Genomic DNA, 21,215 nt, shown 5'->3' on the forward strand with positions numbered 1-21,215 from the left:
CACCCACACTTGCCATAATCTAAGTCATTGAGACCATTGCCCTGAAACCAAGGACAAACTCCAGCACCCTCAGCTGGGTGCTCAGTGTTTGTTTATAGAAATGAAATGTGTCAGAACTAGATACTGAGGAGGATAGTTTAATGCCATGCATACCCAATGTCTCGGAGAAGGCAATGGCACCCCACTCCAGTACTCTTGCCTGGAAAATCCCATGGACAGAGGAGCCTGGTAGGCTGCAGTCCATGGGGTCGCTGAGGGTCGGACACGACTGAGCGACTTCACTTTCAGTTTTCACTGTCATGCATTGGAGAAGGAAATAGCAATTCACTCCAGTGTTCTTGCTTGGAGAATCCCAGGGACGGGGGAGCCTGGTGGGCTGCCGTCTATGGGGTCACACAGAGTCGGACACGACTGAAGCGACTTAGCAGCAGCAGCAGCAGCATACCCAGTGTCTTAGGAGGCAAAACCTCTGCACTTTTAATATTGGCTCTTATGCAAAATATCCACCTTTACCAAAACAGATGTTGCAAAATTGATTTTTAAAATATCTCCTGATTCACCTTTACTTTAAAATCTTCAAGCTGTGTTTACCAGTTCTGATTTAGATAGATTGCGAGTGGGAGCAAAAAAAAAAAAACTTGCATAGGCTTTAAATATTCAAAAGACAACACACAGCAAGGAGATCAAACCAGTCAATTCTAAAGGAAATCAACCCTGAGTATTTATTGAAGGACTGATACTGAAGCTGAAGCTCCAGTACTTTGGCTATCTGATAAGAGCCGACTTATTGGAAAAGACCCTGATGCTGAGAAAGATTGAGTGGAGGAGGAGAAGGAGACGACAGAGGATGAGATGGTTGCATGGCATCACCAACTCCAGGGACATGAGTTTGAGCAAACTCTGGGAGATAGTGAAGGACAGGGAAGCCTGGCATGCTGCAGTCCATGGGGTCACAAGGAGTTGAACACGACTTACTGACTGGACGACAATACACGATTTTCAGCAATAAAAGAAGACTTTAAGATAAACTGTCACCCAGTCCAGGGCCACCAGCTGTGACACACCCTTGACCACCAAGTCCTGATGCTCCTGTCAGGGAAGGAAGCTGTAGCCCCTCTGTGGCCCAGGGCAGGACTCTGTCCCTTCCGGTCACCCTAGCAGGCCCGGCTTGGCCCGTTGCTAGTCACACTGGCCTCCCTTCCCCATGTGTACTGTAGAGTTTTCTAATTTAAAATGCTTTTATTTAAGATAAAACAATTAAAACTCACTTGAAAAGAAACAGTGACTTATAGGTACAAACCATGAGTTACATGTATGAATATTCTTCAAAAATTTATTAATAGAAACAGATGTATTCAAATGAAACACTGGACAAAAACAGACAAAAAAGGCTGGAATGGCAACGACATTGGAGAATCTCACTTTACATTTCTTTGCACAGAACTAGCACCATTTTAGGCAGAAATCACAGATTTAATTATAATTGCTTCTAATATATAAAATACCTTATAAAGATTATTTAACTATCTAGTAACAAAGTTCTTCCAAAAACTTATTTAAAAATCAATTTGAATTTACCATTTGAAACTGACGAAAATGGTTTAAAAATTGATCCAATTCTACTGCTTGTCAAAGGGAATGAGCCATCATTAGTTTTATTGGGAGAAAGTGCCTGAATTCAGCTTCTAGTTCCCTTCTAACCACCAAGCAGACACAGTAAATTGAATATTTCATAGGAATAAGAGCACATCTAAAACTGGTCTTAGAAAATATTTTCCTAGACTATAAAAATACTAAATGGAATACAAAGATTTCAGCATGTACAGCAAACAGACTACAGCAGACAAATATCGAAGACATACTCAAAACTATCTTATACCACAATCATCATGAACATCAAGTATTATTCTAGTAATTTTTTTATGATTCATTCTGATTCAATGTTTGTTTCCCCCTCAAGTTTTGTTATAATGTCAGATACAGACCAGATTCTGTGTTTCTAGCAGGTTACTGGAGGCACCACTGAATAATTCTGGGTATTCAACTGGTTCTCTCAAAAAGTGCTGAACGTGCAATTGTAGTGCAGCCTGGTTCTTAGAATGGGGGTCAGCAAACCACAGCCCTCAGGCCACAGCTGGCCCACTGCCTCTTTTGTGTGGCCTGTGACAGCCATGCTTAACTCATCCATGGGTCATCTGTGGTTGCTTTCATGTTACAAGAGCAGCGTCGAGCTGCTGTGACAGGCGCTATAGGTGGCCTTTTGGTCCAGAGTCTATAATATTTACTATCTGGCCCTTTATGGAAAAAGTTTGCCCACCCCTGTTTTAAATGAATCACTTCAGGAAACCATTCACTGAACAAGGACAAGGTGAGGTTGTCCCAGATGAAGAGGAGCTTTGGCTGAAGTTTGCTGATTCCATCACACAGTACCAAGGCAGATCTAAAGAATACACATTTGAAATGGCAGCTTTGGGCACTGAAATATTATTCTGGCATCAAGTAAAGTCTCGCTGGAATAAAGTACCTTCCTTTCTCTGTGAACTGACCACTGTGTCTCAAGTTACTCACGTACCTAATTACAGTAACATATGCCCTGTTCAACCCCAAATCCACGTGGGCCCCAAGCATGATTTCTGGCCTTTAAAAACCACCTTGTAACTTTAGCAGCCAACAGAACTAGAAGTGGACCTTCCCATCCTTTTGAATTGGCATAGATTCTCAGCGCTGCATCGTGTACCTTTTAGAACCCTTCCCTGTGACATGCTTCATAATAATTGGTACTACCACCACCCAGGGCCACAAACATGTCCTTTTTGATGAAGCGGACTAAATTTTCGAGGGGACACATGGGCTTGGGAGACCGCCTGTGGTGGTCCTGGCAGAATGAAGTGTAGAACGTGATGTCAACACCGTCATAGAGGATCCGGACGGAGTGCTCCCGGGGTTTCTCCCTGTCCTGCCAGAGCTCAAAGACCAACCTGGCCGCAAACCGTGGGAATCTGGCTCCCGTAAGGCCCAAGGCACTGAGAATCGGGGCCAGAGTAACGTCATGAGCAGAGTAGAGGGTGAAGAGCGCCTCCTTCTTGCCCTCTGCTGTGTGCTGCATGCGGCTGACAGTTTGGTTCAGGATGGGGTGGGCACCCAGGAGCGCGTACCCCAGGTACAGCTTCTTCTCCTGCCTCTCTCTCTCATCCTCTATCTGATGCGTCTTGATCACCTTGAAGTGGTCCATGGTGATACAGCCATTCTTGGTGCAGGGGAAGCTGACATTGTGGCAGAAGAGGCAGAGCAGGGAGTCTATGGGGTTGGCAGCCCGGAGCTGCTTGGTGGGGATGTCCACGATCCGGGCCATCTCCTCGTAGGTCCTTTCCAGCTGCCTGTTATTCAAACGTAATAGGTACTGCCGACGCTGCTCCTTCTCCAGGTACTGGTTCCTCAGTGGGCAATAGCAGTTCCCAGAGCAGAACAGAGCACTGGGCTGGTGCCTGAAATAAACCTTCTTCCAGTCAAAATCTGGCAGAAAGCCATAGAGCAGAGCCAGCCCACTCTGCAGCGTCCGGCTCTTGCCAGTGGTCTCTAAGTGAAGCTGCTCTGCAGCCCAGTCACTCGGCAGGAGCTTGTGTTTCTTCAAGTAGATGTCCCTCAGCAGCTGGCCGTTCTGCAGGTGCTGCACGACCCCTGAAACACAAGAGCACCACACGCTTGCCTCACTACCAGCTCAGTGAAAGGGACAGCCAGGGGAGTTGAGGCGCGCCCAATGCTGGAAGGCTTCAGACACTGTATGGTTACATCCTCGAGCCTGGCCTCCACTGCAAGGGACCCTCCAGAAGGGGCTCCCACCAGCATGTTGAAGGGGATTTCGCACAAAGGGATGAGCAGAGTGGGGCCCTGTCCTCTGGACCCACACCTTTCCAGGGAGTACAGGGACCATCTGTCTGCCTCAGTCCCTCCTCTGGAGGAGGGTTGTGACTGGTGGGGCTCAGATGTAAGACCAGCCTGCTGGGGGAGGTGCGGGAGGTAACAGAGCCTAAGGAGAGCTTTCTCTCTCCTGCCCAGGGACAAATCTCCTCAGAGTGCCTGGAGCTCACAGAAATCAGCCAGGCAAGGAGAACAAGTCAAATCCTGGCTGCCCAGTTCCCTTCTTCACGCCATACTCCCTATTCTCCCAGCCCAAGGCTCTCTGCTCACCTTCTGGGTCCATTCTGCCCAGTCCTGCCCTTTACCTGCCCATGAGCAAGGATACTCTCCCTGCACAGATATGGAATGATCTCCCAGGTACCTAGATGGAATATTTGGGGGAAAAAAAGAGAGAAAATTGCTGAACAGCGTGTTTACTATGCTCCTTTTAAATTAAAATGAGGGGGAAAATAAGAACGTTATGTAAGCAGGTGCCTGTGTTTTGTATAAAGAAACTTTGGAAAGGCACACGATGGTTATCTGGGGGTGACAGGGGCACAGAAATGGGGGGTGGTGATAGAACGTGGGTAGCAGCATGAATTTTAAGTTTCCCTTTAGTAGTTACAGTTTTGAACTACACACAGGAACTATGCCACAGTACAGTTAAAAAAAAAAACAAAAACAAACACTGAAAAAGCCTTATCTCAAGTAGGAGAAGGCAATCCAAGATAAGAGCAAGCTCACTCTCCAGCCAACAGGATGTTGGGATGGCCTTTCAGTGTGAGATCGGAGTTCCCTGAGTGTAAACCACGGGCAGGCCCTGTGACCAGTGATGCCACTTATTCAGATGCCCGACTGGTCTGAAAAGCCCAACCAAAAAGATAAGACAACTTCAGGCTGAAATGTGTGGGACAGAGTGAACAGTGTTGGCCCAGGAAGGGGAACAGCTCAGGGGGAAAAAAATAACATGAAGGCTATCTAGATCCTACTCCGAATGAAGAGTATTGAGAGCAGAGTCCCCTCAGAGATCTGGGCTGGGACAGGTCTTAGCATTTCCAAATGACTTGCACAGAGGGGCCAACACCCAGAATCTGTGTCTGGCCCCCAGTTTCTTCTGGGCCTACCCTGCATTCTGAGGCCACCTATGAAAGGCCACCAGACCTTTCTCCTTTATTCCTCACAAAAAAAACCAACAAAGAAAGCAGAAGGAAACTGAGGCCCAAGCCATTCACAGTTAAGATGTGGCCGAGCCAGAGCTTCAGCTCCCATGTGGGCCCAACCTGTGCTCTTAGTCCCGGCTCACATCACCTTCTCCCTACATGTTCATGCCGAAATATTACCCATTCAGGGTGTCTCCTTCTCTCCAAACACAACTTGCATCTTCACAACCTGGCTCCTGTCCTTCCCTTTCTCTTCCCAGTGAAATCCTCATCCTGACTCCAATACTATAATTCCTTTTCTGTCCTTCTCTTTCTCCCCCAGGTGAAATTAACCATTCCCTCCTGTTCACACAGGCTGCTGGACTTCTGAGGCATTCGCTGCATTTGCTGAGCCTAGCATGTGCTAGAACTGTGCTCAGCGCTTTACACACACTGTCAAATGCAACTGGCTACCAGCTCTGTCGGGAATATGTTACATGCCCCACTTCATAGGTCTGTCTACTCCAAAGCCTGTGTTTATTCTGTAAGAACCTGCAGCTGGCAGCAGCACCCTCAGGGGCCTCCATGCCGTGCCATCCAGTCGCCCTCCTGCCCTACACATGGCAGCTGCTAAAGCACCTGGGACAGAGTAGACACTATTGACCAACTGCATCTTACACGGTTCCTGTGAGGTCCCCAAAGTGTGTCACTTATAAATGATTATTCCAACAGCGATGCAAAATTTCAAATAGATAAAAATGACCATTAAAAGAGACCAAGGGAATAGGAGCAAACTACCACAAATAAGATTTCTCCGGCAAGGCTAATTTGAAAAACACTGATGATAATAGGTCAATTGGAAAGAAAGATGGGAATGAGTAAACTACTTGATGCGATTACCCTGACCTCCCAGCCAGCTGATGGACACTGACCCTCAAGGACGCCATCAGATTCTCTCAAGAACGTGACCGTGTAAGTTCATCTCTACATGTGGCCAGGACTGTCTCCATTGACAGACACACAGCAAAACCATAGCAGCAGAGACAGACGGCTTTTTTATCGCTGGGACCAGTCTCTGGAGGCCTAGTCATATTCTTGCCCTTAGAGTCTGTGAGTCATCCTCAGTCTTTATAATAAATGTCCTTTTTTTTCTTTTTGGCTTGAGTTGGTTTCTGTTACTCACCACCAGTGGTTCTCAGCAAGCACAGTTCTGTCCTCAGGGAGGGTTAGGGTTGTCATGGTAACATGGGGAGGAACATTGCTGACCCCTTGTGGGTGGGGGCCAAGGGCTGGACAGTCTTCACGAGGAACTGTTCTCTGTTCTGAATAACTTTTGAATGTACAAGATACTCCCATATGTGAAAATCCTTCAAGTTTTAATACTTTAATCCTTGAAGTTTTAATACTTCAATTTCAAAACTGTTTTTTTGTGTCTACAGACATAAAACCATTTTTGCATAACATCAACATCTACTGAATTTTCCAGAAATAAATTAAGGGACATCTGTCTTTTGTCTTGATCACATTTGTCAAATAAATCATGTCCTGATATACGGGGTATTAAGAGTCATCAATGTACGGGGTATTAAGTGTCATCAATGTACATCCTTTGATCAGTCTGCATTTGCAGCTGTCACCACACCCATCTACACTTACGAGCAAGCAATTGATTACTTCATTCTCTTTTCTAACAAAGGTGTGATCAAACATTTATAGTGAGATATGTACAATTACATAATAAAATCATTTCCTTTTGTTTTTACTTCATATTACAGGTAGGATACCTGATATAACTGTTTTGTAAAATTATGTATATAGAACGGTTATATTTGAATTTCACTTTGGGATAGTTCAGAGAGCACCACAAAATACTTGTTAATAAAAGGGGGCTCTGGTTCTGGTAGGAGAAGGACTCCTCTATTTTTATTTATTTGTTTTTAAAATATTTATTCATTTGGCTGCTCCAGGTCTTAGATGCAGCATACAAGATCTTCAGTTGTGGCATGTGGGATAGAGTTCCCGGTTCAGGGACTGAACCCGGGCCCCCTGCGTTGGGAGCACAGAGTCTTAGCCATGGACCACAAGGGAAATCCCAGGACTCCTGCTTTAAACTAATGCAGAGCTTGCGCATGTGGAACTAATTAGCAAAAGCTTTTGACAAAACTCCTTGTTCAAGGCTAGTCCTCCAGAGCCTTCATCTTGCCCCACTTGGTCATTTACTATCATTCTCCCCAATAATAATAGTTTTCAAAACATGGGGAAACCAATGGGGTTTGATGGACCTTCTTTCCATCAAAGCTGAGGTCCTAAGATGCTGGTGGATCAAGAAACAAAATATGGTCATCCTGATTCCTCCAGAAAGACCAGTGACCACACAAAGGTCCTCTGAGGTCTCAGACTGAAGACAGGAAGCTGGAACCTCTCGGGGGCACCAGTTCTTTCTCGTGCCAACCCACAGTTAACTCACCAACCTATGCTGACAGTGTACTGGCTGCACAGTAGTATGAGCAGGGCCGCAGAGGGAGAGATGGCTTTTGTGAGGAACACACTTGCAGGCTCCATGTGTGGTGGGGCTCTACCATATGCATGTCCCTCAGATCTGGGCACTGAAACCTTTTCGCTGTTTCGTCTTAAGTATCTAAGAATATGGGACTGGTTACATACATCGTGGCCTATCCATAGTGGAAGAATATGCAGCTATCAGAAATTATGTTGTTGATGAACACATATTGGTAGGGAAAGATTATCACAATACATTATTAAGTGAAAAAGTGGGCTACAAAATAGTGCTGAGGAAGATACAACCTGTGAGAATGAGTGTGTGTGTGTGTGTGCATACCCATGACTGCATACAGATATTAACACTGCTGCTGCTAAGTCACTTCAGTCGTGTCCGACTCTGTGCGACCCCATAGACGGCAGCCCACCAGGCTCCCCTGTCCCTGGGATTCTCCAGGTAAGAACACTGGAGTGGGTTGCCATTTCCTTCTCCAATGCATGAAAGTGAAAAGTGAAAGTGAAGTTGCTCAGTCGTATCCAACTCTTAGTGACCCCATGGACTACAAGCTACCAGGTGCCTCCATCCATGGGATTTTCCAGGCAAAAGTACTGGAGTGGGGTGCCATTGCCTTCTCCGGATATTAACACTAATGGTTATTAATTTCTTTGGTGAGATTATGAGTGCTTTAGATTCGTCTTCCTTTTGCCTAATTGTCATTCCTACTTTCTCTTCCATGAATATATATATTTTTAATAATAAGAGAAAAGGCTATTTTTAATATGTAGAAATCAGATGGGACTTCCCTGGTTGGAGCAGTGGATAGGAATCCACCTACCAAAGCAGGGGACATAGGTTTGATCCTTGTTTGATCTGGGAAGATCCCACATGCCTTAGATAACTAAGCCTGTGCTCCACAACTACTGAGCCCACATGTGAGAAAAGTCACTGAAATGAGAAGCCAGTGCAGTGCAATGAAGAGTAGCCCCCACGTGTTGCAACTAGAGAAAGCCTGCACACAGCAGTGAAGACCCAGTGCGACCAAAAATAATAAATGTATTTTTAAAAAGCAATGTTTAACGAGATACCTTGGTGAGCTCTCAGCCGCTTCAGGTCCTAGTGCTGACTCACCCTCGCGCCCACAGCGTCTCACCCGAGGCCCGCTGCTCGCGTCTACCACACACGGGAGTGGGTGGTAGAGTAAGTGGAGGAATGGTCGATGTACTGACCTGTCTGCGTGAGCTCTCCCATCTCACACAGCTGGTGACTGGAGTAAAGAGGCAGCGAGTGCAAGGGGCTTTCGAAAGAGGCTCCAGGTCCTTTTGACATGTGATTCACAAAAGCCTCCAGTTTAGAGTGATACGGCTTCCTAAAGAAACAACAGAGAGTTGGCGGTCAACGTGCTCTGAAAAAGTCCACAACGATTTCACCTGCAACAAGCAGTATCCCAAGTGAGCCATGCCCTTTCTCACCCGCAATAATAGTACATTCCCAGCTCACGATTACTCGCCTGCTGACACCTACATATAAACCCCCGACTCAGTAAGGCCAGCCTGAGCCCCTGCCATCTCCGAGTGCCCATCTTCTCAAGCCCTGTGGGGGTTAGCGCTGACCTCACGCACTCTGTTCCCCAGCCCGCACCGCTCCTGTCTCCCTCTCCAGGAGGCCACTGACCTTACCAGGCAGCCAAGCCTAGGTTGGGGGTCGTCCTCGATTTCTCCTTCCCCTGCCCTTGCCCATGTGCCGTCCTGGGCTGCTCTGCTCCTCTCTCCTATCCCTGCATCCCTGAGTAGGTTTTGGCTCCGTTCCAAGGAGCCTCATGCGCCCATTAGCCTACTCTGGCCCTGCCTGACTCTGAGGCCCAGGGCTCCCCAGTGCTGTTCTCTGGCCACACATAGCATCTGCCTTCAGTACCCCACACTTGTTCTTGCACCCTTCCAAGACTTTCCACATGCTGCCTCTTCCTCCTAGAAAAGGCCACCCAACTTTCACTGGGGTAACCTTTAATCCTTCACTTACATGACCTCTGGAAAATCTCTTGTGAAAAAAATTAACTGATCAGGATAACCCATATCTCTACAGCTCACTATGCATTTTGCACATATGGTATCTCACTGCATGTGGGGTGATAATGAAGAGTGGGAAAAAAACAGGTTATGTATGAGATCTTATGAAATTTATATTATTTATATTTCTGCCATGAAGTCACATGTGGTAAATCAAGATTTATCAGTCTAATCACAAATACACAATTTCCCTGAATAATGAAATTACCTATGAATATATATATACATTTTCTCTGAATAATGAGATGATCTATGAATATACACACCTTTCCCTTGAATAATGAAATGGCCTATGACTGTTTATACATTGTCCAGCTAAACAGAGGTGGACAGATAGAGTAGTTCCCAACTAAACTAAAGCAGCATGAAAAGAAGCAAAGATAAATTGTTTAATGGCAGACCCCTGCTGTCTGAAAACCTAATTAACTTTGGCAATGCTTTTACAATGGCTGCAAAAATGGGTTTATTATCTTTCGAAAACATAAAGCTAAAAAAAAAAAACCATTACAAAAATATGTTTTAGAGAATGCTAATTCTGACATACAGTGTATAGTCTAATAAATCACCCTGTATTGCTACAAGACATTATGGCTTTCCATAAAAACAGAGGATGTTATTTTCCCTGAGGCTGAAACACATATATATTTGCAAACTGGGAAATAAAATGTCCAGACTGATAATGAGGCTGCTGAAATGAATCCACATAAACAAAGGCTATCTATCAACAGGAGTCAGATATTCTGCTCCAGGCCATTATTTCAGGTTGGTGATGTCTGAGGATCCAAGAAAGCTTTGCTACCAATTTTAGAAATGAAATTTCCCCACTCAAAGTGTTTGCTGGGAGGTCCCAGGTTTTCAGGGAATCTGATTGCTTAATGATGCTTTAATATCTAACTGTATTCATGGAAACCTGTTTCTGATATGGAAAAATGACAATTCATGGAAGAAAAACTTTACTTATGGATAATATAACAAAAGACTGAGTCTTTTAATCAGGAAGAGGACCAGGTAACCTGAGTCCTTGGGCCTGTCCTGGATCTGAATGATCAGGTCCTGAGGCAGGAGATATATGGGCCCCAGAGTGAGCGGCTGTAATCTGTCTCCTGAAGACAGATATTTCAAGATAAAGATAAAGCAGGAGCAAGAGGAAGCTGAGTCCTGCTTGGATAAAAGATAAAGAGACCACATATTTCTCTTTCTTGAGGTCAGAGACCCCCAAACTATGCATGCAAAGAACGGATCCTTAGGAGAGGGGGTGCTAGACCATAATATGTTCTGTCAACTTCCCTGAGACCTCTGCACTGGAATCTATCCTGGCTAAAAGATGCACGTGCACACACGGGAGGGCCTTTAGCCAGACCAATTATGGACTTAAAGCCAGACAAAGCAAGATGACCGGCCAGGGGAAACCCGGAAGAACTGCCTCCAAAAGCACAGGACTCTCTCTCTGAGCCAGCCCATGCTTCCTCTGCACATATATGCTCTCTTAATAAACATTTTAGTTATCTCACTACTTTTCATCTCTTTGCTGAATTCTTTCTTCAAAGCAGACAAGAACTAGGGAGCACAGCAGCCTAGGTTCAAACCCTGGTAGGGGAACTGAGATTCCTGCTTCAAGCCATCACAGCTGAGGCCGCCCCACAGCCTCCCAAGATCAGTTCTTCCCACCTCATATACCGCTCCACACCTGGAGTGAGAGGGTCCCTAGCACACAGTAGATACCTCAAAAACACATGTAAATGAATTCAACTGGGAAGTGCCCCACACTTAGATGCTTCAAGAAAAGTCCAAGCTTTCTATAATCTGTAGCAATGAATATAGAAAGTTCCCATGGTTTATTAAAATATCCAGATTTCAATGGAAATATTAAAAATAAAGGCAGTCGTAAGTGAGCCTTACTTATATGACAGACTCTCTTTGGTCAAATTTTAGTCTCCTCTGAACTCTCTTCCCAACCAGGCCTTGATCTTTGGATTTATACCTGTCTTTGCATTGCCCATTTGTAGCAAAAATCTTGCTAAAGTCAGTTTAGCCAGAATCTCGTACTCTTTTTTTTTTGCTGTGCTGGGTGTTCGTTGCTATGCAGGCTTTTCTCTAGTTACAGTGTGGGGCTTCTCTTTAAGGTGACTTCTCTTGCTGCAGAGCACAGGCTCCAGGTACACAGGCTCGGTAGTTGTGGTGCATGGGCTTAGTTGCCCCGAGGCATGTGGGATCTTAGTTCCCTGATCAGGGATCAAACCCATGTCTCCTGTATCAGCAGGCGGATTCTTTACCAGTGGACCACTAGGGAAGCCCAGAATCTCCCACTCTTGGTAGCTGATCACCCTTGATACCTGATCAAATTCCTCAACCCCAGTTGTATCTGATCACCTGGGTCTGCTTTCATCAGGAATGCCGTGGAGTCAGTTAACTGGAACCCCTTCACCCTGATGTGTCCTCCTAGTAACTCTCCCTCCCCTGACCCCCACCCTGCTCCTTGGCTAAAAAGCCCCCCTTGTCTATGCTCTATCTGGAACTGAGCTCAGTTCTATCCCTATTGTATAAACTCCTCAATAAGATCTGTTTTTAATGCTTTATCTGCTCTTCAGCTCTGGTTTTTCTTTAACAGTTAGATACTAAAAACCATTCTCTGCTTCTTGGGAACTTGGTTAGATCCCATTTTTGAGATCCTAGCGGTTAAGTAGAGTCACATGACTAAGTATTTACCAGTGGAATGGAAGGATGTATGCCAATCTGTGTTTAGGCTTTCAGATCACGGGTGTGCCCCCTTCACACTCTCTTCCTTCCCTCTGGCCACGATTCAGGCACTCCTGCAACCCAGGTTCAGTCAAGTACACGTGCCCAGGGCAGCAATGCAGGTTCAGTCAAGTTCACCTCCCTAGGGCATGGCGGGAGCAACAACCTGGAAGGAACCTGGGGCCCTGAATGATCAAGGAAAATTACACAACCTAGAATACTCATCTCAGACCTTCATGCAAGAGATAAACTTCTGTTATTTAAGGCAAGGCATTCCTGGCTCCCCGTTTTATTTTTTACAGTAAGTCCCCTACATACGAATGAGTTCTAGTTTGATAGCACATTCATAAGCCCAACAGTTAGCCTAAGAAGTCAACTAACACAATCAGCTATAGAGTCGTGTACTGTAATAGGTTCATAATACTTTTCACACAAATAATACATAAAAACAAATGCAAAAAATAAAGACTTTTACTCTTACCATACAGTACCTTGAAAAGTAAGATAAGTACCAGCTACATCACCACAGCTTTTACTCTTGATTCCAGACATCCTGGGCTTGAAATAAAGCTACTGAACTACTGTGCTCTATATAGCAAAGTACACAAAAGCACAACTTGTATAGGTTGCACACACATGACAATGTACGGCAGACACGTGAACGAACTTACATGACTGGACATGCGAACACATGTTCACGTCTTTGAAAATTCGAAACTTAAAGGTTCATATGTAGAGGGCTGCCTGTATTTTTATTTTTTGGCCATGCTACACAGCTTGCAGGACCTTAGTTATCTGACCAGGGACCGAACCTGGGCCCATGGCAGTGAAAGCACTGAGTCCTAACCACTGGCCCATCGGAGAATTCTCCTTGGTTCTCCTTATTATAACAGCATGCACAGAAATGACTGTATCTGTGATGAGGAATTTTTCTTCAGGAAATACCCATGTTATTGTATTCTCATTGGAAATCTACTTTCACATTGAAAACAGAAAGAGCCAGCAGTGCTACCATCTTAAGCCTTCAAACTATTTGCTTCAGAGTTCTTACTTACATTTTATATACATTTTCACGCCTATTTATTACACAAAGCTCTAGACAGAAGCCCTGAGGCTAATCCACACACATATAAGAAAATGTATTGTGCTTTAGCCATCATTTGAGCAATTATTGAGTTCTGCACAGACTAGTAAGACAAGCAGAGAGAGGTATAAGACCAGTGATGCTGTTTATTCAAAAAAGCAATTCAAAAAAGCTTGCATGGCTGGAAACCAGAACAAGTTCATGCCACAGATTTTTACAGTTTATGCCAATTAAAGAATTTATTTTTTATAGTATTAATAAAGTAAAATGCTAAAAAGATAAACAATATACTTTTCTCAGTCTTTGGTTTTCTGGGCCTTTTTGCTCTACTTGATGTGATTACCCTCCCCACTCCCCCTTCCTGAAACTCTCCTTCCTCAGCTCTTATAACATCACTCTCTTACCTTCTTCCTGTTTGCAACTTCTATATCTCCTTCAGGGACCCTTCTTTCTCTCTGTGCTATAATTGGCTGGTGCTCTCAGGGCTCTGTTTTTGGCCCATTCCTCACCCCACAGGCTCTGTGTGTGATACCATTCAAGCCCACAGCTTCAGCTACCGTTTACATGCTACCCTCTCAAATCGACCTCCACCTCCCTGCAGGACAATGTTCCTGAGCCCCACAACTACTCATGAAGAGGCAGCTTCCACTATAAAGACTCTGAGAGTCATGGGAGGTGTCCTTGTAAAGGGAAACATTGGGGTGTCTGGCCCCTGCTGTTTCAGCTCAGTGCACCCCCACCTGCCAGCCCAGAAGTCTCCTGCACCAGATGGGAGTAAAGGGTGCACTTCAGAATGCTCTGCCTCAGAGGAGGCTATAAAATTAGTAATTCGTGAAGATGAACTGGCACCTGGGAACGCAGCAGGCCCAGCTGGTGACCCAGATCCACAGTCCCAGGGGACAAAGAGTCCCAGAGTGGGTCCCCTTTGCTGGAACACCTCCTCACTCTTACGCTAAATGTGTGTTTATAATGACAAGTCAACATTTATTGTTATAAAAGATGGAATTCATTAAATCCCATTAATTAATTAAACGTGTATATTCTACCCACTTTCTAGAAAAGATTAAAGTAGCTCCTAAAAATACAGAATGTGGACTAAAATAGACCTTCCCTGATGGCTCAGTGGGTAAAGAGCCTGCCTGCAATGTTCGAGACACAAGAGAGAGATGCAGATCTTCCTGGGTCAGGAAGATCCCCTGGAGAAGGAAACAGCAACCCACTCCAGTATTCTTGCCTGGAAAACCCCACGGACAGAGGAGCCTGGTGGGCTACAGTCCACAAGGTCACCCAGAGTCAGACATGACTGAGTGACTAAGCATACACACAGCACACATTCTATCCACTCTCTAGAAAAGACTGAAAGTAGCTCCTAAAAATACAGAATGTGGACTAAAATAGTAGAACTAGGCCAAAAAGTCAAGACCAAAGGAAATGACGCAGAGGTGGCTGGGGCAGCTGGCTCCTGGGAACTGTGCCGCTCAGGTGGCAGCTGCAGAAGTGGCCTCGTCACGGGTCCTGCCATTGCAGAACGAGGGGCCCTTGGGCCTGACCTGGCCTTGTGACCACAACCACTCGGACAGGAGAAAAGGCCAGGCCTGGGAGACTCCAGGCTGCTGCAGTGAATGAAACACCATTGCTCAAATTCTCAGCGGGGACCAGGTTCTGCGCAGTTAGACCTCACCAGGATTTCACAGCCGAGGCTCAAATCTACTATGATAGACGCATGAGAGACAATGATGACCGGTGATTCTTATTGGGCTCCTGAATTCATTCTGCAACCAACCCAGTCTAACAACCAGGCTCGGGCTGGGCACCAGTGATATAGAATGAGTAAGGCCCAATGCCCTGCAGAGCCAGTGGTGTGGGAGGGCAGAAACAAGGATGCTGGGAGGAGAGCCTGATGGTAGGGAGGAGGCTAGTCTGCTGCCCAGCGGCCCTGCCAAGTGGGCTCCTTTCCTGGGAATAGCCAGATGGCCCCCAGGGCCCTCAGGGTGCCCAGGGGCCTTCCAGCATCAGCTGATTGGCTTGGGTGCAGATCCATTGTCCCACCCGAGAATCTGAAGCCCAGCCCGAGAAAGGTGAGCAGAAGCTAAGAGCTGCCCATTAGCGCAGGGTACCTCCCACAAAGCCTGTGAGGCTGATCTGGGTCCAGCCAGCTCAGAGGCCCAGTAGTCCATCTGTCCCTGGGTTGTTCAAAGTCCTGTACAATGACAAGACTGAGTCAGCTGTTAACACACTGAACCTCTGCTGTGCCGAAGGAGAGAAGCCACTTCCTCTAGCCGCCTTCCCATCACCCTGGATGCTCCAGCCCAGTAACTAAAGGGTCAACATCCAGCACAGCAAGTGGCCTCTAGCCCTGCCCTAAACATAAGGCTAGTTAAGGTCTGGTCATTAAATATTTTGTTCTGAGGCTCTTCCTGTACATCCCTCTTTTCAGGTTGAGTGAGACAGTGGTGGTGCCTGATGCAAGCAGAGAAGACCCCCTAATGCAGTGGGAGAGGTTTCCTGGAAGGGGTGCCATCTCAGAGGGTCTTGGAGGAGCTATAGGAGGGGACCAGCAAGCCAAACCACAGGTGCAAAGGCCTGAAGGGTGAAGAGCCGGCAGGCAGTGGTGGGCAGGGGCAGAGGGTCCCAGCAGAAAGGCTCCGCAGAGGGCTAGAGATGAGGAAGAAAGCCAATGACTGCACACGGGCTGGACTCCACCCAGGAGGTTTTCCAGGCTGTGGGACCTGAGGACATGCATCCATGCTTGTTGAACACAGAAAAGAAGACACAAATTCCTAGGCTTCAAGCTTTGTGACATCCAGCAGGAAATGAAAGCCTAGGGTCATGTGGTATTTCATGATGTTTTTACATAAAATGGTTCACTTCATCTTTCCTGTGATATCAGACAATAAGAAGGCTGAGATGCAAAGGGTTAGCCTGGAACTCCTGGGTTCACACTGCAGTCCACTGTGAATGGACAGCCCTGGCTGCTGGGAGGCAATGGTTCCACCAGGCTGGTACCCACAGCATTCCATCACCATAACATCTTCCCCACGGAGTACTTCCCCGTCTCCTCCCTTCATTCAGTAAACTCTGCCTGGGAGATAGTGAGATCCCAACACACCTGCTGAGGCCTGGCCCATTGCTTTACTGCTAACCGTGCCTCTCACTTTAGAACCATGCCATTTCCACAGGCACACTTCTCCTCTCTTTTCAAGTATTTTTCATCCTAAAGGCTGTCATCCAAGAGCAGGTTGTCTCTCCTCCTGTGAAGAATGAAAAGCCTGACGTAATGCTTTCCCTGTAAATGACTTTGCAGCTGGTGATATGCAGCCTTCTCATCCCATTTACTCCTCACCCCAACTCTGCATGGTCAGCAGCAGCATCCCCATTTCAGAAACAGAATGCTGAGACCCAGAGAGAGTAAGGGACATACCTGCAGCCCTGAGTGGAACAGCCACTCCCAGGGTCTGAGGACTCCTGGCCCAGTGCTCACTGCACCATGTCTCAACTGTTTCTCAAACTAAACAACAGCAGGAAGGGAGACTGTAGATAGCAGACTGGCCAGGGCTCAAATCTCAGTTTATCTGCTGTGTGGCCTCAAACAGGTGTCCTCACCTCTCTGGGCCTCTGTCCTCTCAACTGTGAAATGGGATTACCCTGCAGGATCGTTCTGAAGATCCAAATCCTGGCAAACAGTACCCACGGGATGTGCGCAGGCCACTCCCCCACCCTGTCATCCTGTTTTGAATAGTTTTCCAGCCACTCTTTTGATCTGAAAAGAGGTTCTTTTCAATGACTTTTAAGAAAAGTACGATTTACCTGTTAGCCACCAGAGTGCAGTCAATTTCCGGGCGCTTCGTTTTGGGAATGGCGTACAGTGGGTACCTGTCCCCGTGTCGAATGAACACGTGCGCAGAGACCAGCTTAAAATGATGTGGGGCGTGGCCTGCGTGAGAAAAGCACGTTGTGGGGCGTGGCCTGCGTGAGAAAAGCACGTTGCCTGGTTGTCACTCAGCAACAGTCTATCCCTGCAGCTCGCAGAGGCCGGGAGGGGTGACCATGGTGGAAGGGTGCCATGCTGGCTTGGAGCGAGGGCGGCCCTCTGACTCCCTCACAAGGAAGGGCAGAGCAACGGAAGAAGGCTGCTTATGCCCCAGAGTCCCAGCACTCACAGGGAGGCTTTGGGGTGTGGCTGGGGGCTGGAGATCAGTGAAGTGGGGGCAAGACTGCTCAGGTAGCCTCACTCACATCCACAGACTAGGGGGAGGCCCATGGAAGTACTGGAAACCACGATTTCTGCTTTAAATCTTTCTCTCGTGAAACAAGACTGGGCAGAAAGAGATAAATACTCAACATCTTCTTTGATATACTTTCAGAAAACCAGAAGTCAACAGAGAAATCATATTTTCCTACACCTTTAATGTCAGACACCATCAGGGTATGATTTGGGAGTTCTAAGCCCTGAGAGAGCCCACCTGGGAAAGGGTTGAGCCTAGGGTGACCCCCTAGAACCCTTCAAGGCCACATTTCTGCTCATTCTCACTGAAAATCAGGATGATGGCAAACAACTGTGGAGGCCTTCTTATGTGCCTCATGCTGCTCAAAGCAGTTACTTACTCGTCCCAGCAGCCCTGTCTGTGAGTAGGGATGACTTGTTATACCCATTTTACAGATGAGGAAACTAAGACCTGGGAACTCATTCAAGGGCACAGCCCAGTGGTGACTGTAGGATTGCAGTCCCGGCTGTCTAGCTCCTTAGATGCTGTGTGAAGATGCTACCATGTCGGGCTGCACAGCCGACCTACCTTCCATGCTGCGCTCAGCCACACCTGGAATGTTGCAGTACAAAAGGGCTTCATATACCGGGTCCATCACGGGGGGCTCCGTTGCCGGGTCAGGCATGATTCTCTTTCGACTCTTGCTGGTCACTCCATTCTTGGTTGCCAACACTGGGATCAGGTGGACTGCAGGGAAAGCAAAGTAGGTCAGGAAACATGTGATCATGGAGGACACATGCCAGTTAGAGGACCCCAGAGGGCAGCTAGATTTTCACCGGAATTCACCTCTCTCTCAGAATTAGGCTGGACTTCAATGCATCAATAGCAAAATGTCAGCTTCCCATTCAAGCACTCTTTAAAAAAAATTTTTTTAATTTATTTTTTAATTGAAGGAAAACTGCTTGACAATGTTGTGCCATTTTCTGCTGTACAACAACACAAATCAGGCATAATTATATATGTGTGCTGTGCTCAGTCATTTCAGTCATGTCCAACTCTTTGCAACCTAGGGACTGTAGCCTGCCAGGCTTCTCTGTCCATGGGATTCTCCAGGCAAGAATACTGGAGGGGGTTGCTGTGCCCTCCTCCAGGGGATCTTCCCGACCTAGGAACTGAACCCATATGTCTGGTGTCTCCTGCACTGCAGGCAGATTCTTTACCCACTGAGCCACCTGGTAAGCCCATAATTATATATAACTATCTTTTAAAAATATTTATTTGACTGTATTGGGTCTTAGTTGTAGCACATGGGATCCGCATAGCAGTGTGCAGACTCTCTAATTTTGGCACACAGGCTTAGTTGCTCTGTGGCATATGGGATCTTAGTTCCCTGGTCAGGGAACCCATGTCTCGAACCCATGGATCAAACCCATGTCTCCTGCACTGGAAGATGGATTCTTAACCACTGGACTACCAGGGAAGCCTTGAGTCCCCTCCAAGCCCTGCCTCTTTCTCAACACCCTCCCCCTCCCCTTGTCAATAATTACCTATGTGACACCAGGTGGGCCACCCAGAGAGAGGGGGCCTCACCCACAGTGGTGAAGGAAGCAATCTGATTACTTCGTTCTGAACCCCCTTTGAATTCTGGTAAATACTTAGGCAGAAAGCCATTATCTACCGAGTGCCTATGAAGTGCTAGACATGTGTCTGCCATATCTCATTTAATACCATCTGCCTTGCACTCTGGGGCCCCCTGAGCCCAAGCATGGGTATCTGCTCATTAATTCTCAAGAGACTATTTTACAGTGAAGAGAGCCACAGACCCAAGGCAAGGCTGAGGCAACTGCCCAAGGTGTACTTGCTGGAGGGAAGACATCTCACTGTCACCCATCTGTCCCCAGGCCAGGTTCTCCCCCACCCCCATCTGCTGGATGTCATGGATGGACACTGCAGTCTGTTATGCTTGTCCAGACAGCACCCCTCTTTCTGTTGGGGAACCCCTCCTTCCCTGCCATGTGGTTCAGCTGAACTGCCAATCACAATGTCAAGTACAATACAGATAAGAGGAGGGGACTCCTTTTCTCCTGGACACTGATATCTAAGAACGGAAACCCAGGGCTGCCCCAGTCATTTGTCCCTCCATGGACAGCCTCTGCCTGCAGTGGCCAGAGCAATAAATGAGGAGAATTATCAGAGAGAAAGAGGAAGGAAGATCTGAGGACATCCAGCCTCTGGGCCCTGAGTCCAGATGTGGCTGAAGTGCCCGTTCGATGTCCCAGTTCTGTAAGCCAAGAAAGTCTGCTTATTACTTAAGCTAGTCTCACGTGGGCTTCTGTTCCTTTCAACCAAATGAGTCCTGGTTCACACATTTTATCAATTATTTACAAGCAGCTGTAAGTGCATCTCCTAGTTTAGTAGTACTCAATCTTTCAAAGAGTTCCCAATTCAGAACTACCTACAATAACAATCGTTGTATTTTTACCATCACCAACTGAGGGAATATGTGAAAATAGGTGTGCCCATGAGTCATTAAGAGGAGATGAAGAAGAGGTAGCAAGAATACACAGAAGAACTGTACAAAAAATGTTCTTAATGACCCAGATAACCTCTCTGGCACTCACCTACAGCCAGACATCCTGGAGTGTGAAGTCAAGTGAGCCTTAGGAACCATGACTACAAACAAAGCTAGTAGAGGTGATGGAATTCCAGTTGAACTATTTCAAATCCTAAAAGATGATGCTGTTAAAGTGCTTGACTCAATATGTCAGCAAATCAGTAGTGGCCACAGGACTGGAAAAGGCCAGTTTTCATTCCAATCCCAAAGAAAAGCAATGCCCAAAAATGTTCAAATTACCACACAATTGCCAGCACTCATTGCACATGCTGGCAAGATTATGCTCAAAATCCTTCAAGCTAGGCTTTAAACAGTATGTGAACGGAGAACTTCCAGATGTAAAAGTTGGAATTAGAAAAGTCAGAAGAACCAGAGATCAAATTGCCAACATCCATTGGATCATAGAAAAAGCAAAGGAATTCCAAAAAAATCTACTTCTGCTTCACTGACTACACTAAAGCCTTTGACTGTGTGTATCACCACAAACCGTGGAAAATTCTTAAAAAGATGGAAATATCTGACCACCTTACCTGCCTCCTGAGAAACGTGTACACAGGTCAATAAGCAACAGTTAGTACTGGACATGGAGCAATAGACTGGTTCCAAATTGGGAAAGGAGTACGTCAAGCCTGCGTATTGTCACCCTGATTATTTAACTTACATGCAGACTACATCATGCAAATGCCAGGCTGGATGAATCACAAGCTGGAATCAAGATTGCCAGGAGAAATATCACCAACCTTAGACACGCAAATGATACCTCTTAAATGGCAGAAAGTGAACAGGAACTAAAGAGCCTCTTGGTGAAGGTGAAAGAGGAGCATGAAAAAGATGGCTTAAAACTCAACATTCAAAAAGCTAAGATCATGGCATCTGGTCCCATCACTTCATGGCAAATAGATGGGGAAACAATGGAAACAATGAGAGACTTTATCTTCTTGGGCTCCAAAATCGCTGTGGACGGTGACTGCAGCCGT

General features: G+C 46.4%; 1 protein-coding gene across 6 annotated transcripts in view; it reads right to left on the reverse strand.

Moving 5' to 3' along the window:
• Positions 1-1,260: 1,260 nt before the first annotated feature.
• The window catches only part of PXYLP1 (2-phosphoxylose phosphatase 1), a 117,095-nt gene continuing 97,140 nt past the window's right edge, over positions 1,261-21,215 (reverse strand). For 4 of the 6 annotated variants that reach the window (XM_070375461.1, XM_070375449.1, XM_070375442.1 and 1 more), the window contains 4 exons: positions 18,213-18,371; positions 17,227-17,353; positions 8,763-8,902; positions 1,262-3,678 (listed from right to left, as the gene is read on the reverse strand). In XM_070375461.1, the coding sequence (XP_070231562.1) occupies positions 2,741-3,678; positions 8,763-8,902; positions 17,227-17,353; positions 18,213-18,371 (1,364 nt within the window). In that variant the 3' untranslated portion in view covers positions 1,262-2,740. Of the gene's footprint in view, positions 3,679-8,762; positions 8,903-17,226; positions 17,354-18,212; positions 18,372-21,215 lie in introns of all 6 variants that reach the window. The other 2 variants (XM_070375472.1, XM_070375468.1) reach the window with 1 other exon arrangement.

This window comes from Bos mutus, chromosome 1 (genome assembly GCF_027580195.1).
Source record: "Bos mutus isolate GX-2022 chromosome 1, NWIPB_WYAK_1.1, whole genome shotgun sequence".
In the NCBI taxonomy this organism is placed as follows: domain Eukaryota; kingdom Metazoa; phylum Chordata; class Mammalia; order Artiodactyla; family Bovidae; genus Bos; species Bos mutus.